General features: G+C 51.0%; 1 protein-coding gene and 1 long non-coding RNA gene across 6 annotated transcripts; one reads left to right on the top strand and one right to left on the bottom strand.

Moving 5' to 3' along the window:
- The first annotated feature begins 4 nt into the window (after nt 1-4).
- On the top strand, nt 5-17129 carry LOC129502217 (uncharacterized). Its single transcript, XR_008662904.1, has 2 exons — nt 5-616; nt 14494-17129. It is a non-coding gene; the product is annotated as an uncharacterized LOC129502217 (long non-coding RNA).
- Nucleotides 917-14487, bottom strand: LOC129502215 (endogenous retrovirus group K member 13-1 Env polyprotein-like). 5 transcript variants are annotated; one of them, XM_055313741.1, is made up of 4 exons: nt 9833-14487; nt 9170-9230; nt 3194-4839; nt 917-2633 (listed from the first exon to the last, which is right to left on the bottom strand). In XM_055313741.1, exon 4 carries the CDS (start codon nt 2276-2278, stop codon nt 1307-1309), a length of 972 nt encoding a protein of 323 aa, XP_055169716.1. In that variant the 5' UTR covers nt 2279-2633; nt 3194-4839; nt 9170-9230; nt 9833-14487; the 3' UTR covers nt 917-1306. The 5 variants fall into 5 exon arrangements, with proteins under 5 accessions (XP_055169716.1, XP_055169718.1, XP_055169717.1 ...); XM_055313743.1 differs by having other exon boundaries at nt 3194-3456; XM_055313742.1 differs by having other exon boundaries at nt 3194-3398.
- Nucleotides 17130-18059: the final 930 nt, after the last annotated feature.

Here is an 18059-nt window from a genome sequence, read left to right as displayed (position 1 = left end):
GCCCCCGTGGGACCCGGCCTCGGCTCCCGCCCGCACCTGCCGAGGCGCCCCCCGCCCCCGCCTCCCGGCCCGAGGGTCGCCCGCGGGGATGCGGGGCCCTCGGGTGCCGGCCCCGCGGGACCCAGGAAATGCAACAAAAGTCCCCTACCCCTGCACTAGCAGAGCAGGGTAACTCCACGTTGTGCCGCGCCCGCCCTCTCCGGCGCGACCCGCACACGACCTGCCTAGTGCTCAGGGCGCCCCCCACCCTAGTCGGGCCGCCGAGCACGCCCTTCCCGGACCCCGGCTCACAGCCAGGGAACCCCGCCCTGCGCCCGCCGAAACCGCGCGCCAATTCCGACCGGAGACCGGAGCGATAGGCCAGTTGACGCGGTCACTATAGGGCGAGTCGGGATTCCATTGGCCCCTATGCAGCTGCTCCGCCTCCGAGCCCCGGGGCCCAAGGCCAAGGCCCTGCCCCGCCGCGTCGGGTGCTCTTGGACCCCAGCTCCAGCTTGTAAATAAACCCTCGTGGGTTTGCCTCGGTGTCGGCTCCTCGGTGGTTTCTCGGGTTCGCGATCTTGGGCGCAACATTTGGGGGCTGGTCCGGGACCCCATCCGGAGGGTCCCACGCGTGGTGAGTGCCCTCAACTTTTTCCACCTTTTTGCGCGCATAGTCTCTGAGAGCTCTAAACCGTACTTTTACCTGTCGGAATTCCAATCTGTATTGGGTCAGCATCGGCTTAGGCGGAGGCGCTGGCGGGCCGTCGACCAGGGGTCTTGAGATGTCCCTTGCCCCTGCCTGGAGGACGGGGGTCCTCGTCTGTAAGGAGGACGGGTGTTGCACGCTCTGCAGGAACACGGTCAGGGTCCTGAGGGAAAGGGGATGGGGAAATAAAAGTAAAGAGATGGGGACAGGAGGGACACAGTGGATGATGGCCAAGCAGTGTCGGCTTTATTCAAGGTTCTGCAACATTATAGGCAAAACAAAGATAAGGAAGTATCTATTCTTAGCATATTTGTGAAACCCTCCAAGCTTCCCCTTTATCAGCATGCAAGGCAGACCCACTGGCGCCAGAGGATCCTGGTTAAGAGGTGGGTTTGTTGCTCCAGATGTACATACCTCGGAGGAACATTAGATGTGGCTAACAGGCCAGCAAGGACAGCACAGACCCTATTTCACTTTATGGCCAGGCCAGAGCACGTTGTATCTACTGTGTTATGTGGGCGACCACGTACAAGCGAGCTCTGAGCTCTGAAAACCGTTGCTCAAGCCCTTTCTTTCCTTTTTTTTTTTTGCTCAAGCCCTTTCTCAAGCGTCAACCAACTATTTACCCTTTGGGCTCTCGAGCCTTTTGAGTGAATGAGGGATGCAAGTACGAGCCTGGTTTGGTTTAGTTACTCCAGCTAGTCCATGGCCACCTACATTTCCCCCTTTTTTGTTTTCAGATTGAGGAAATGTAATTGAGCATCCATGTTGAATCTGTGTCGTCTTGCCTTGACCCACACACCATGCAAAAAGTAGAATAATCACAATAGTAAATATAATGATAAACATCCAGAATGAATACCTTAATAGGTTGCCTGGATTAAATCCGCGCAGGCCATCCAAGATATGAGCCACCATTTCAGCCGGGTTTGTCATACCTCTCTGAGAATGGCTGATAATGGAAATTTCCTTTTGCAACTCCAACAAATCAAGACTCATATTACTATGAAGCCATATTCCTTGTAGATGTTTTCTAACTTGCCCCCGTGTTACATTAGTGGTCTTCATAGGGGTGACACATATATGCTGAAACCCGCCATGGCAAACCAAGGACATCTGGTTTTTCAACAGGGATAGTTGATTCCCCAGAAATTCTACTGCTTCTTCAAGCCCATCAAGACGACCGAGAATTTTTTGATCTATACGCTCCTCAGTAGACACTACATAAGAGACGTTTTTTGCTAAGTGGTTAACGTATCGTGCTGTCTGTACACCCTGGGATAAGGCCACAGAGGCTGTGGCAGCAGTAGCTATAAGAGCAACCAATGCAGCAATACCGGCTATCAACAGCCCAAGGAAGCGTTTCAATCTCTTCAATTGTAGCTGCATTTCCACTGCGAACTGATAACCATAATTAGCATACCAAGGGCCTTCAATCTCAACAGGTAATAGTAAATAAGGCGGTTGCATAGTCAAAAAGATAGTGACAGGACCTGTGTGAAGTGAGGGCAAGAGCACAGGCAAACAATTGGTCAATACACAATTTTTACATCCTAGTTCAAATAACATATCAGTTCCATTATTTTGCATAAAGGTAAAATTTGTCGTCCCATATCCTACCACCAATAGGAATGGCCTAGGCACACAGGCCCTTATAGTAAGATTGGAGTCCTTTGTGTTTGTGTAGTGTTCTTAGCCATCTGCGTCTTGGCCGGTCCCATTGCGGCGACCAGTTTTCAGAGTTCTGCGTGGTACATTTCTCCGACGGTAGAAAAAACTCCTCCGGGTATAGTCACATTATTCATTGGTCGACCAGGTGGATATGCAATGTAGCGCAGAGGCTCCTTTCTTGTCATTCTCGACCAGTCTGTGATAGAAAACTCAGGGATGCCGAGAGGAGAGATGACCAAAGGTGTCTTCTGAAGGCGCTCCATCCAAATAGGACCTGAAATAGCATGGGTTAAGTTTTGAGGACAATTGGGGTACCCGGGAGGGCGCCTACCTTGTTGAGGGTCACTGGGAGGGGTGTCACCAGTGACCTCATAGACGATCCACCTTTCTAACATTATGTTAAGTCGGGATGGAGGGTTTTCATTCTTTTCTGTTTCTGAGGGATATGTCACTATGTGAGGTACTGGCTGAACTACCAAATAACCATTAAGTGGTTTTTGGTTACATAGTGGTAATTGGAAGCACATGGGTACCTAAGCGGCCAGGCCTGTCCAACTGATAGAATGGTTTGCAACCTCCATGCCATCAGAACTACTCCCTCCAAAATATTCTGTCATATTGGTGTGTATTTGGGGAGTAGGATCATCCCAAGTAACCGGCCTTATAGTAGGTGGGTCAGGTACATAGGCCCAATATACAGCCGCTTTGCTAACAGGAGGGGTTGTAATAGCTAATACAGTAAGAAGGGTTGTAAGTAAGGACTCATTAGGCTGTGTCTGTTCAACCAGACTTATCACTTGATTGATCAGTTCCCTTTTCCGGGCCCAACGGTACCACGGGAGACGTCTCCTTCTTCTTTTTTGTTGGCGAGTTATCGTCAGGTTGGCCAGTCTCCGGCGTAGGGGCGAGGAGTCGACACCATGGTTCCGGGAGCCATCACGGGGTGTCCTCATCCTGGGGGAAAATACAGACAAACCCACGCCCCTTGCGAAGGACAGGGTCGGGGCCTTTCCAAATGCCAGTCTATGGATCTTTCCACCTAGCGTAAGGGAGAGAAGAAAAATCTGGATGCCAAAACCGTTCAGCTGCCGTCCGTCCTATATCATCAACATTCAAAAAATTTAAAACATAAAGAGTTAGAGTTAAATGGATATGGGGAGAGTATTTCACTGTTCCCTGCAGTATCTCCCCCTTTTAATTTTTTAAGGTAAGATTTGAGAGTACTGTTAGCTCGTTTAACTATGGCTTGACCTTGTGCGTTGTAGGGAACTCCTGTAGACTGCTTAATTTGAAAGGTAGCACAAAGGCTCTGAAAAGCTTTGGAGCTATAAGCTGAGCCATTATCAGTTTTTATGGCCTTAGGGGTTCCCATTTGGGAGAAGGCTGAAAATAAATGATTTTGAACATCAGTAAAGGCTTCTCCAGAATGTGCAGTAGCGTGGATATACCCAGAGAAAGTATCGATAGAGACATGTATATATTTTAAGCGGCCGAAAGCAGGAAAGAGGGTAATATCCATTTGCCAGAGATGATTAGGCATCAATCCTCTGGGATTAACTGAATAAGTAAGAACAGGATGGTGGACTGGACAGGCCGGACAGTTTTTTACTATTTGGCGGGCCTCTTCTCTAGTGATGTGAAACGGTCGGCCAAGGGCTGAGGCATTTTGATGAAAACTAGCATGACTCTGTGTGGCCAATGTTTGTCGTTTACGTTTGTTATATAAGTGTGAGTAATGGTGTCAGCAATGTGGTTGCCTTCAGAGAGGGGACCAGGCAAATTAGTATGAGCCCATATATGGGATATAAAAATAGGAGCTCCTCTGGCCCGTAATATATTTGCTGAATACTAGAGAATAAGTGCTACAATTCCCCATCATTTGTGAGTATGTCAGCGCGTGGCAAGGCTGGAACAGCTCGAGCCACGTAGCGGCTGTCAGTGAATAGATTGCAGGGTTCGGGAAACATTTGCAAAGCCAAAACATTTGGACAGCCTTTGGTTCAGCTCTTTGTACTGACTTAGTGGGATAATGACTTTGATAAGTTGTTTTAGCCTTAGAGGATTCCTTGTAGATTCCAACGTGCCCTGTTTTATCAGCATCAACAAATAGAGTGACGGCGTTAGCCAGGGGTTATGTTGTCATGACTGCAGAACAGAAGACAGACGTGGTAGAAAGGAATTGCAAAAGTCTGTCTGCGGGAAGATGATATTTAAGCTGTCCTGGCTAACAGGACGAGGCTATTTGTCAATTTAAATTCATACTAAATAGAGCTTGTACCTTTTATTTTTTAATTTTTATTTATTTATGATAGTCACACAGAGAGAGAGAGACATAGGTAGAGGGAGAGGGAGAAGCAGGCTCCATGCACCGGGAGCCCGACGTGGGATTCGATCCGGGGTCTCCAGGATCGCGCCCTGGGCCAAAGGCAGGTGCCAAACCGCTGCGCCACCCAGGGGTCCCAGTAGAGCGTGTTCCTTATCTGCGGTTAACATAGGCAACAGGGTGTAATCAGGTTCTTTACCAATCATGAGAATAATGCGTTGACGACCCCTTAATATCAATTGGGCTAACATTTTAGTGTAATCATTTATAACGTGTAATTGACGTAAGGCCAAATGGATCCATTCCAAAGGTCCATGAGATTGCCAAATGACCGCAGCTGGTAATTGGGAAGGCATTAACAAGATTAAATATAAAGGTCGTGTAAGATCATACTGAGTTACATGTGCCTGTGACAACTTATTAACAAGCTGTAAAGCCCTTTGGGCTTCTTCAGGTAATTAGCGAGGAGAGGAGAGGAGGGAGCACTCTCTCCCTTAAGGGTATCAAATAATGGCTTTAAATCATTAGCTGTAATATGTAAGAAGGGTCTAATTCAATTAATACCCCCATTAATTTTTGATAGTCATCTAATGTTTTTAACGAGTGCGTTCTAATGGATAATTTCTGAGTTCTGATTGTTGTATTTTCAACAATGAAGCCGAGATTCTCAAAAGGCTCCTTTTTTTTTTTTTTTTTGGTATCTTTTCAGGAGCAATTACTAGATTAAATTGTTGTAATCTGTTGGTCAGATCTGAGAAAGCTTCTTGCAACATTTCCTCGGTCGGTCGGTGCAGCAAGAAGAATATCATCCATATAATGAATACAGTAAACGATGGAATTAAACTTCTTACGAAAAGGCGAAAGAGCTCTAGCTACAAATTCTTGGCACAAGGTGGGGCTGTTAGCCATTCCTTGTGGCAAAAACTTCCAATGAGTTCTTTTTGCGGGTTCCATATGATTTGTGCTAGGAATAGAAAAGGCAAATCTCTCACAGTTCTGGGGAGCCAGAGGAATGGTAAAAAAAAAAAAAAAAAAAAAAAAAAAAAAAGCAGTCTTTTAGATCCAATACAATCATCTTGAATTGTAAGGGTATAGCGGAGGGTGTGGGAAGCCCTGGCTGTAAAGCCCCCATGGGCTTCATAGTAGCATTAGCTGCCCTGAGGTCTTTTAATAGTCTCCATTTCCTGATTTCTTTTTAATTACAAATATTGGAGTGTTCCAGGGACTGTGAGTGCTCTGTAGATGACCCAAAAGCAGCTGTTCCTCTGCTAATGCTGCTGCTGCCTCTAATTTTTCTTTTGGTAGGGGCCACTGGTCTACCCATACAGGGTCATTACTTTTCCATTCAATAGGCAGTGGATGGGGAGAGTTCAGTGGCCCTCTTGAAAACCCAGTCCTTTTCCGGTGGTTTGACCGATAAGACAAATGGGGGCTGGGTTTCCTTGTAAATTTTTTTCCTAAACCTTTGCTTGGATCATAGCCCATTTTATTCATTAAAGTCACTACTATTTTTTGTTGATTTGGCATAGATATTGGGGCTGTAGTGAGGAAAACTCCCATGTCGGTTAGTATATCTCTGCCCTATAAGTTTAAATCTATTTTTAGGACAGAGAGCTGAAAACTTCCATAATGTCCTTCTGATGTAGACCAATTAAGAAAGTTAGCACTTATTTGAGGGGCACACGCGTAGCCTACACCCCTTATAGAAACCTCTGAATCTGTAAGGGGCCAACACTTTGGCCAGTGTTGCCTGGCGATAACAGAGACATCAGCTCCAGTATTTATCAACCCGACAAAGGGGCGACCTTGTATCTGTAAGGTTATCTATGGCTTGTCGGCTGAAATAAGCTGAGTCCAACAAATAAATATTGGTGGAGCCGAAGCCATTTGCTCCCCGCTTTCCTTTTACAGATGGGTTAGAAGTTTCATATCTAGGAATAATGATTAATTGGGCGATAGGCGTTTTAGGTTGTAAATGGAGAATGCCCTCCTTTAGTGTTACTGTGATTTTAATTTCTCCTGTATGATCTTCATTTATTACTCCCGGATGAACATTTAGTCCTTTCATAGTCCAACTAGATCTTCCTAAAAGCAATCCCCAGGTTCCCTTGGGAAGGGGTCCCCATATTCCTGTTGTTATAGCTTTGGGGGTTTGTCCAGCTTCTAGATATACCGGGGTGTCTGGGGCTAAGTGTAATCCTGCGCTGGCGGGGGTACCCCGGTGTAATTTGCTGATGTCTGGGAGGGCGGCGGTATTGGCCCCAGGGCGGACATCTGAGGAAACATTGCTGCTATTGTTTGTTGGGGCCGCAGCGGGCCTCCAGTTTCCCTGAATAATATTTCCAAATTTGTCCTTTTGGGAACGGCACTCATTTGCCCAATGATAGCCTCTTTGACATCTGGGGCACAGAGATGAGGGTTTTTTCCCTATTTCTCCGGGTCTTTCCAGCCCACCTATTAACTGAGGGCATTTGGCCTTGAGATGGCCTGCCTGTCCTCATGGAGAACAGGTTCGTCTTTCTTGGTTACCTCTTTGCTGCGTACGCCTCTGCATTTCCCGAGGGGGAATCCCCCTCAGTGCTGCAGCTAGGGTAACTCCCTGTACATATGAAGACCCTATTCCAGCACATAAACGACTGTAGTCTTCCAAGGTTCCTTTTCCCAGGGTGGAATAGCGGCTTGGCGGGCAGAATAAGCATTTTCGAGAGCCAGTTGTCTCACAGCGACTGTGCCTGCTTCCCCATCCACCGCTATGCGTCCTACTGCTTTTAACAAGCGAGCCGCAAAACCTTGATAAGGCTCATCCGGTCCTAGCCGGATTTTGCTGACTCTCCCTACCTGGTCCCTGCTGAAGGAAGTCTTTTCCAGGCCGTAAGGGCACACTGTGAAATTTGATTGTATGCTATTGCTGGATAATCAGTTTGCCTATCTACCTCAGCATAAGCCCCTCCCCCAGTTAGCATTTCAGAAGGAACCGGAATATTTGTCCTACGATTATACACAGCCGTTTCATTAGCTCTTTCAAAAAATTCAGTTTTCCAAAGTAAATAGCCACCACCTGATAGGCAGGCCTGAGCTATGACCTTCCAGCCTCCTGGGCAGAGGGCGTCCAGTCCCACGCTATCTAATAAGGACAGGGTGTAAGGAGCTGTGGGCCCGTACTGGGCGGTGGCTGTCTTGATCTCTTTTAGTATCTTAAAATTGACAGTAGAGTAGGCTCTCTGGCCATTACCATTTTGCATGACAGGGAAAGCTGAAAAGGCAGAGGTGTCCTCTCCAGCTTGTTGTGCTTGATGGAGAGTTTGTTGAAGAGGAGTTATTTTCAAAGGCGACAGCCCGCTAGGAAGGTGTTTGGGAAATACAGGGGGATATGGACCATTGGAAATGTGCTTTTAGAAGTCAGCCCTTCCTCCTTGTATGGAACCCCAGACTGAGGGTAAGGTGTCATTATATGACCATAAGGAGGATCTTTCCTGTAAGAGGGAGGATCAAAACTGCCCGGCCGTGGCTTGGCATGATCCATGGAAGAGGGTCGTATTTTTTTGCTCATGCCTGGAAAGGGATCAATATCATGATTAGGAGCGCAAGTTGCTTATAAGATTCCTGTTTAGAGGGATCCCTGGGTGGCGCAGCGGTTTGGCGCCTGCCTTTGGCCCGGGGCGCGATCCTGGAGACCCGGGATCGAATCCCACATCGGGCTCCCGGTGCATGGAGCCTGCTTCTCCCTCTGCCTATGTCTCTGCGCCTCTCTCTCTCTCTCTGTGACTATCATAAATAAATAAAAATTTAAAAAAAAAAAAAAAAAGATTCCTGTTTAGAGGGGGGGCCTGACGGCCCTGGAGCTGAGGATGAAAAAAAGTATTTCCTTATCATCATCTAAATATACCTCATCTCCTTCAATTTCATCTGCTCCGGTTTCAAATAAAGGTAGTGCCGTAGGGATGCTCGTCTGAGGCATATTTATGGTTTCCTTTTGCAGTTTTTGTCGGGGAGGGAATTGAGAGGGCGATATCTGTCCTGGTGGTGATGGTGACTCAGTCATCGAATTATTATTCTCCTTTTGTTCCTCTGAAGAGGTCTGAACATCATTCTCAGGGAGGGATTCATGAGAGGCTATAGAGATTAATTCGAAAGTGTGTTGTGGATCTAAAGCCTCTCTTATTTCCTCCCAAATTTGCATGGTGCCTGGAGGACAGGCCATAGGACCACGTTTTTTAAGTTGATTTTTAATTTCCTGTCCTACCCTTTGCCAGGCGTCCAGACTGACAGCCCCTTCTTGGAAACCAGGGACACAAGTCCGATACGGTACAAAAGAATTGCTGCAAGGCGTTTTTAGAGACCTTGGACCCTTCTCTCTTCATAAGGGCCTGCAAGGCGGTCATGAAAAGGACCTGTTCCATAGACTGCGATTGCCCCATTATTTTTTTACTCCTGTTGTGGCCCTAAATAGCCGGGCTCCCCTTACCTAATTGTCCGCGACGACTTACCTATATGTGCACTTTCTCTTGCATGTGCTCAGGTCCCTGTTCGGGCAACACGGTCAGGGTCCTGAGGGAAAGGGATGGGGAAATAAAAGAAAAGTAAAGAGATGGGGACAGGAGGGACACAGTGGATGATGGCCAAGCAGTGTCGGCTTTATTCAAGGTTCTGCAACATTATAGGCAAAACAAAGATAAGGAAGTATCTATTCTTAGCATATTTGTGAAACCCTCCAAGCTTCCCCTTTATCAGCATCCAAGGCAGACCCACTGGCGCCAGAGGATCCTGGTAAGAGGTGGGTTTGTTGCTCCAGATGTACATACCTCGGAGGAACATTAGATGTGGCTAACAGGCCAGCAAGGACAGCACAGACCCTATTTCACTTTATGGCCAGGCCAGAGCACGTTGTATCTACTGTGTTATGTGGGCGACCACGTACAAGCGAGCTCTGAGCTCTGAAAACCGTTGCTCAAGCCCTTTCTCAAGCGTCAACCAACTATTCACCCTTTGGGCTCTCGAGCCTTTTGAGTGAATGAGGGACGCAAGCCCGGGCCTGGTTCGGTTTCGTTACTCCAGCTAGTCCGTGGCCGCCCACAGACGGGTCCTCATCTGAGACGGGGAGGGAGGGGTCCTGTCTGTGAGGAGGGCCGGCTGCCAGCCCTCGGGGTTACCTTCTGTTTTGTCTCCGCGGCCGCCCGGGAACGTTCGTCTGTTACCGCGTCCTGTCAGCTGTGCGCGCTGGTCGGGGTTACTGTGTTCACTGTCAACTGTGCGTTTGACTGTGTTACTTGTTAACTGTCCTGTCTGTGCCTTGGCGTGGACCGGGGACGTAATGGGGCGGACGCAAACCACCCCCACCCCTTACGCTCCCCCACTTCTCGGATGTTAAGGAAAGAGCTCACAACCTGAGCACAGACCCACGGAGAGGGAAGTTTCGAACTTCCTGCGCGTCAGAATGGCCAGCCCTTGACGTGGGATGGCCCCGAGGAGGAACTTTCCAGGTTATCTCACAGGTTAAGGCCGTGATCTTCAGGGACAAACCGGCCGGCCACCCTGACCAGGTGCCCTGCGTCCTGGCCTGGCAGGACATGATCGAGAATCCCCCTCCTTGGCTAAAACTATCCCCCCCCCCCCCAAGCAGGACCTACCAAGATTCCAGCCCTGCAGAAAAGCTGAGAAGGAGACCGACTCTAAGACAAAAGTGCCTCTTCATTCAGTTTTACCGGATTCCTCTCCGGAGGACCTGATCCTCCCGCCGCCCTATTGGGCACCCCCTCGCCCTTCCACCCCCCCCCATCAGAGGTGGGGGGGCTGCAGAAGGGGCACCCCCCTCCCTGACGAGGGAGTCCCTGTGCGTGGGCCACGCAGACGGCCCCACCGGGCAGCCCCACCCCCTAAGGAGGGCCGGGCCACTCCCCCGCCCTTCCCCTCCACGCCATGGGGCCCCGACGAGACTGGCGGACAGCTAATGTACTGGCCGTTCTCCACCAGTGATTTATATAATTGGAAAACCCAAAATGCAAAGTTCTCGGATAATCCGAGAAATCTAATTGGGCTTTTAGATCCTGTTCTCTTTACCCAGCAGCCTACTTGGGAGGACTGCCCACAGCTCTTGCAGGTTCTCTTCACCACCGAGGAGAGAGAACAAATTCAAGTGGAAGCCCGGAACTCTGTCTTGGGAGAGGACAGACAGCCGACTCAAAACCCAGACCTCATAAACGCTGCCTTCCCCTTATCCCACCCCACCTGGGACCACAGCTCGGCTGAAGGTAAGGAGAGACCCCGGGTCCACCGCCAGACTCTCCCGGCAGGTCTCCAGGCTGCCGCGCGCAAGCCTCCCAATCTGGCCGAGGTCTATGGTGTGAGACAGGGTAAGGACAAGAGTCCAGCAGCCTTCCTAGAATACTAGGAGAGAAGAGCTTGCAGGACTTAGTAAGAGTAGCAGAACGAGTCTGTAATAGAGAGAGTCCAGAAGAACAACAAATCAAACTAAGTGACCGGCAGACCCGAAACCTGGCCAAGATCCTGCTGGCCACAACCATGGACGACCCCCAGGAAAAACGGAGACACCTCAAAAAACTGGCTTCAGGGACAGGTAAGGAGGATGGCCCTGGTCCCGGTCAGGAGCGTCCTGAACTAAACAAAAACCAACGTGCTTATTGTAAAGAGGAGGGCCACTGGGTAAAAGATTGCCCTAATAAAAGACCTAAGGCCCCTGCCAAGATCTGGGAAATGGAGGACCGGGACGATTAGGGGAGTCGGGGTTCGGCACCTCTCCCCGAGCCCAGGGTAACTCTCAGAGTGGAGGGACAACCCGTTGAATTATTAGTGGACACTGGGGCACAACACTCGGTCTTATTACAACCCCAAGGAAAATTAGCAAGCAAGACTTCATGGGTGCAAGGGGCCACGGGCACCAAACAGCACTCACGGACTACCCAAAGCTCTGTAGATCTCGGCATGGGCCGGGTATCCCGTTCCTTCATGGTTATCCCTGAGTGTCCCTACCTGTTATTAGGTAGGGACTTGCTCACCAAAATGGGGGCACAGATTCACTTCCACCCCGAAGGGGCAAAAGTCCTAAATAAGGAAGGGCACCCGATCCAAGTACTTGTCCTAAGTTTAGAAGATGAATATCGTCTCCACCAGACACCCTCAGCCCCGATGACTGACATTGACCATTGGCTGCGGGAATTTCCCCAAGCGTGGGCAGAAACTGGGGGGAATTGGGCTGTCACAACACCGACCGACCATATACATAGAACTGAAACCGGGAGTAGACCCTGTCAGGGTCCGCCAAGACCCCGTGCCTCTCGTGGTGCGTACGGGAATCACACCCCACATACGGCGACTACTGGACTTGGGCATTTTGGGGCCTTGCCAATCAGCATGGAACACCCCCTTGCTGCTGGTGCGAAAACCGCACTCTAACGATTACAGGCAGTCCAGGACTTAAGGGAAATCAACCGGCAAGTAGAGGATATGCATCCTACGGTCCCAAACCCACACACCCTCCTCTCCACCCTGCCTCCAGATAAAACTTGGCTTATGGTATTAGACTTAAAGGACGCCTTTAGTAGATGATATCCTGTTGGCGGCAAAGGACCAGGACACATGCCTGCGAGGCACCAGGGACTTGCTCCAGACCATAGCGGCCCTAGGATACCGGGCCTCAGCTAAAAAAGCTCAGCTCTGCAGAACGGAGGTGAGGTACCTAGGGTACAAATTAAAAGATGGACCAAGATGGTTGACGGGTGCACGGAAGGAAACTGTCCTAAGAATCCCAGAACCACGAACCGTCCGCCAGGTACGTGAATTCCTGGGGTCAGCAGAGTTCTGTCGATTATGGATTCCAGGTTTTGCCGAGATGGCCGGACCCCTCCATGAGGCCACCAGACACCAGCAAAATTTTGAATGGACAAAGGCCATGGACAAAGCCTTTAATGACCTTAAACGGACTTTGCTGTCTGCCTCGGCTCTCGGGTTGCCAGACCTAACCAAGCCCTTCTACCTGTATGTGGACGAGAAAGACAGAGTGGCAAAAGGGGTCCTTGTCCGGTACGTAGGTCCCTGGAAGAGACCCATAGCCTATCTCTACAAAAAGCTAGACACGGTGGCCGCTGGATGGCCCCCATGCTTAAAAATTATTGCCATTAGTGGCCACGATGGTTAAAGACGCAGACAAGCTGGCCATGGGGCAAGAACTGCATGTTACCGCCCCACACGCCATTGAAGGGGCACTCAAGCAGCCCCCGGACCGCTGATCAGCAATGCCCGTCTGACCCATTATCAGAGCCTGCTGCTAAACCCCACCAGAATTTTATTTAAGCCACCGACAACCCTGAATCCGGCGACGCTACTCCCTAACCCAGACTGGGACCCCCCCCCCACATGATTGTCAAGAAATTTTGGCACAGGTGCGCGGAATCAGAGCTGACCTCCAGGATCAGCCACTGCTGAACGCGGACGCCACCTGGTACGCGGACGGCAGCAGTTTTGTCCGAGAAGGAGTCAGGTACGCGGGGGCAGCCGTAACCACGGAGACGGAAACTATCTGGGCGGAGCCATTGGCAGCCGGAACCTCAGCTCAACGGGCAGAGCTGACCGCACTGGCCAAGGCGCTGACCATGGGGGAAGGTAAGCGGACCAACATCTACACCGACCGCAGGTCCGCCCTCGCCACCGCTCACATCCACGGAGCCTTTAACAGGGAGAGAGGGCTCCTGACAGCAGAGGGAAAGACTGTTAAGAACAAAACGGAGATCCTTGAACTCCTGAGGGCCCTCTGGCTGCCCAAGGCCCTAGCCGTCATCCACTGTCCGGGGCACCAAAAGGCAGACGCACCAGTAGCCAGGGGAAACCGGCGAGCCGATTTAAAAGCAAAGGAGGCAGCCCTTTCGGTGACCCAGGTCTTAGCAACCACGCTGCCCGATCCGGGGGCACCGACCCTGCCCGACACCCCCAACTATACTGATGCTGATTTACACTGGATCAAACGCTTGCCTGTGACCCAGTGCTTGCATGGCTGGGGGAGGGCCGCAGACTCCAGCATCATCCTGCCAGAGGAACTAGGACGGCGAGGCCTGTCCAGAATGCATCCGAGTACTCACACGGGAACAAGGAAGACGGAAGACCTCATAGACATGCAAAGATCACTATTAAAGACTCTCGAGCAAAGATCGAGCAGATTGTGGCGAGCTGCCACGCGTGCCAGTTAACTAATGCCTCCGCCCATGGATCTAACCCAGGCACCCGGCTCCGGGGGACCGTCCAGGAGCCTACTGGGAAGTGGACTTCACTGAGGTAAAACCTGGAAAATACGGATACAGGTATTTACTAGTGTTTGTAGAGACCTTTTCAGGATGGACAGAGGCATTTCCCACCAAACATGAAACAGCACAGACCGTGACCAAGAAACTGCTGGAAGACATTGTACCGAGGTATGGTTTTCCTGCTAAGATGGGATCAGACAACGGCCCAGGATTCGTCTCTTAGGTAACACGGGGAGGGGCACTAGTACTTGGGGCAGACTGGAAATGACATTGTGCACATAGGCCCCAGAGCTCAGGACAGGTAGAGAGGATGAACAGAACAGTAAAGGAGACCTTAACTAAATCAGCCCTGGAGACTGGCGGGGACTGGGTGGCTCTCCTCCCCTTCGCCCTATATAGGGTGCGAAATTCCCCATATAAAATGGGACTTACCCCCTACGAAATCATGTTTGGTCTTCCTCCACCCATTATCCCCAATTTAAAACCTGAGGTGCTTGCTGAGTTTGATGATCACCAACTCCTTTTTTTCCCTCCAAATGTCACAAAAATCTCACTAACAGGTGTGGCCTAAGCTGAGGGCCCTCTACGAGACTGGGCACCCCTGGACTCCCATCGGTATCGACCGGGTGACCGGGTGTACGTGCGGAGACACCAACACCAGACGCTCCAACCCTGCTGGAAGGGACCCTACATCGAGATCCTGACCACTCCCACCGCTCTCAAGGTCGACGGGATATCTCCCTGGGTCCACTACACCCACGTCCGGCCAGCTGACCCACACACCGTCCTCAAGGACTTTGTTCCAGAATGGAAGAGTCAGCCCGACAAGGACAATCCCCTAAAGCTAAGGCTGCATCACTCCCACTTACCCCACTAGTATTACTTGCACTGTATCCCCTCGCGGCTAAAACTAACCCCCACCAGCCACTAAATCTAACCTGGCAAATCCTCACCCCGAGTTCTATGGAAATAATAACCCAGCTGACAGGAATACACCCTAGGGGAACCTGGTGGCCCAATCTAACCTTTGACTTATGCGACCCAAAACTTTTCGGGGTCCACCATGGCCCCTCGGCTCTCCATGGCCGAATACCCGGATGTGTCGGCAGGTGGAGCTTAAGCTCCCTCCGTGCCACCTGCTTTTATGCATGCCCGGCCCCCTCTCTGTCTGACCATAATAAGGTCTCCAGATGTGGAGGCCCCGAGGATTACTTCTGTAAAACATGGGGTTGTGAACAGACTGGGACATGTTATTGGCTGTCACAGAATCCGACCGGCCTTATAAAAATCCAACGAAACGCCACAAGCCCCACATGCTCGGGCGCTGGGAAGTCAGGCCGCTATCTCTGTAATCAAGTCACCATTTCCTTCACAGAGGCCGGAAAACGAGATACAAATTGGGGGGTAGGACTTCTCTGGGGACTCCGACTCTACCAAAGCGGGTATGATAATGGAGTCCTATTCATGATCCGACAAGTCGAGAAGCCGCAAGGTCAAACCCAAGGGATAGGCCCCGACCCTGTGCTAGTGCCTCCTCAATCTCAAGTAACATCTACAACACCCTCCTGAAATTTTCCCACAACTCCTCTGGTTGGGGCACCCCAGGCCCAACTCGCCTTCCCCTCGACCCTTCTCAACACCCTCTTTGGGCCCTGGTGTCCCAAGCTTACAAATTCCTCAATGCACTAAACCCAATCTTACCCGATCCTGCTGGCTGTGCTATGACATCCGGCCCCCTTCTATGAAGGAATTGCAAAAATGGGTCAGTATAACACAACCACGGACCCTAATGCTTGCAGGTGGAACCCAAAGCCTGGTAGTAAAGGCCTCACCTTACAATCCGTCTCAGGCCAGGGGCTCTGCATAGGCCTCCTCCACGCCACTACCAGATTCTGTGCAACGTTACACAGCCCGTAAACAGTACCGGGTGTCATCTACCGCCCCAAGACAGCTGGTGGGCCTGTTCCGAGGGATGGACTCCCTGCGCTCATAGACACGTTATAAACAGAACTGGGGGCTTCTGTGTGCTAGTACAGCCACTCCCTAAAATTATCTGTCACTCCGATGAGCAGGTACTTCAGTGGTTCGATGCGGGTACCCACAGACGGGATAAAAGGGAACCCATCTCGGCTATCACCATCGCTATGCCGGTAGGATTAGGATTAACAGGCGCAGGGACAGGTGTCGCTTCACGGACTAGGCAGTCCCACTGTAAAGGTCTGCGAGCAGCAATCGATCGGGATATAGAGCGAGTCTATTTCTCACCTCTAAGACTCCCTGACATCCTTGTCTGAAGTTGTCCTTCAAAACAGAAGGGGATTAGATTTAGTTGTTTTTTTTTTTACAACCGGGGGGTTATGTGTGCCCTAAACGAAGAATGTTGCTTCTTTACTGACCACTTGGGAATAGTCCGAGAATCTATGGCAACGGTCAGAGAAGGTTTAGCTAGACGAAAACGGGAACGAGAACAACAAGGATGGTTCGAATCCCGGTACCATCATTCCCCCTGGCTGACTGCCGTGTTATCCTCCCTGGCCGGCCCACTCGTCACCCTCCTCCTCCTGACCTTCGGACCCTGCCTCATTGATAGAGCAGTAGCTTTCGTCAAGGACTGAGTCAATACAGTCCAACTCATGGTGTTCAGGCAACAATGCCAACCACTGCCTCTTTCTACAGAAGCCCAGAGCCCTTGATTGGGTCCTGCATAGGATCCTCTGAAAAAGGGGGGAGGAATGTGGGACCCAGGAAATTTAACAAAAATCCCCTACCCCTGGACAAGCAGAGCAGGACTAACTCCATTTTGTGCTGCACCCGCCACCTCCTGTATGACCCCCACATGACCTGCTTGGTGCTCAGGGCGCTCCCCACCCTAGTCAGGCCACTGAGCACACCCTTAACAGAAACTGGCTCACAACAATGTAACCCCGCCTTGTGCCCGCCAAAACCGCGCGCCAATCCTGACCAGGGCGATAGGCCAGTTCAAATGGTCGCTGTAGGGTGGATTGTGATTCCACCGGCCACCTGCGTGTGGACCGACACGACTGTGCAACTTTCTGTGTGTGTTACAGTCCCATTGGCCACGGGCCCCTATAAAGCTGCTACGCCTCTTAGCCGCAGGGTCCAAGTCCCTGCTCCGCTGTGTGCAGTATACTCGGACCCAAGCTCGAGCTTATAAATAAACCCTCGTGTACTTGCATCCGTGTCGGCTCCTTGGTGGTTTCTTGCATTCGCAATCTTGGGCACAACAGCCCAGGCTCTCCGCTGAGCTACCGGGGCTGCCCCTGACAGTTCCAATTTTTAAGACTTCTACGGTTAATGTCTGCAGAGATTCTCCTGGGAAATGAGAGTAAACAGTGGATATTATAAAAGTAGAACCAGAGATGAGCTTGGAACAGTCACGGCTTCGTGAACCTTCATCCCTGACCCTCCATTTCTACACATGGACCCAATTTCTCCGGACCCAGGAGAGCTGTTCTCGTCCTTTCACTGCAGCTGGGGTCCAGCGGGTCAGTGTCACGCCCAGGCCAGGGGCTGGCTGGAGTGGTGGGATCGCGGGATCTGCTCCTTTCAGGTTATGCTACGTGCAGACTGTGCCTTGGTGGGTCCAGGAGCTGAGCCGCAGCCGGCCGCTCTCCCAGGCCTGTGGCAGGTGCTGCTGCTGCCAGACTGTGTGCGGGGAGGAGCCTGGCCACAGCTCTGGGATGTGCAGAGCCCCTGCTCCCACTCGTCTGCACCCTGGGGTCTGCTCACGGCGCTCTAATCTTTTTTTTTTTTTTAAAGATTTTATTTATTCATGAGAGGCAGAGATACGGGCAGAGGGAGAAGCAGGCCCCATGCTGGGAGCCCGATGTGGGACTCGATCCCAGGACTCCAGGATCACGCCCTGGGCTGCAGGCAGACGCTCAACCGCTGAGCCACCCGGGCGTCCCATGGAGCTCTAATCTTAAAAATAAAGCTGAGTTGTTTTACCAACAAAAGTGTGTCCATTGGAAAACAGCAGAGAATCGCAGACCCTGAGAAGGACCCAGCAGGAAAACGGAAACCACAGACGAGTCAGGAGAACAGCACGGAGGAGGCTCTTTTATAGAGGAAAGGGGGGCGGGGCTGTTGTAAAAGGAGCACCCAT

The sequence above is a fragment of the Nyctereutes procyonoides genome, unplaced genomic scaffold, assembly GCF_905146905.1.
Source record: "Nyctereutes procyonoides isolate TBG_1078 unplaced genomic scaffold, NYPRO_anot_genome, whole genome shotgun sequence".
Taxonomy (NCBI): domain Eukaryota; kingdom Metazoa; phylum Chordata; class Mammalia; order Carnivora; family Canidae; genus Nyctereutes; species Nyctereutes procyonoides.
This window is presented reverse-complemented; position numbering and strand designations above follow the sequence as displayed.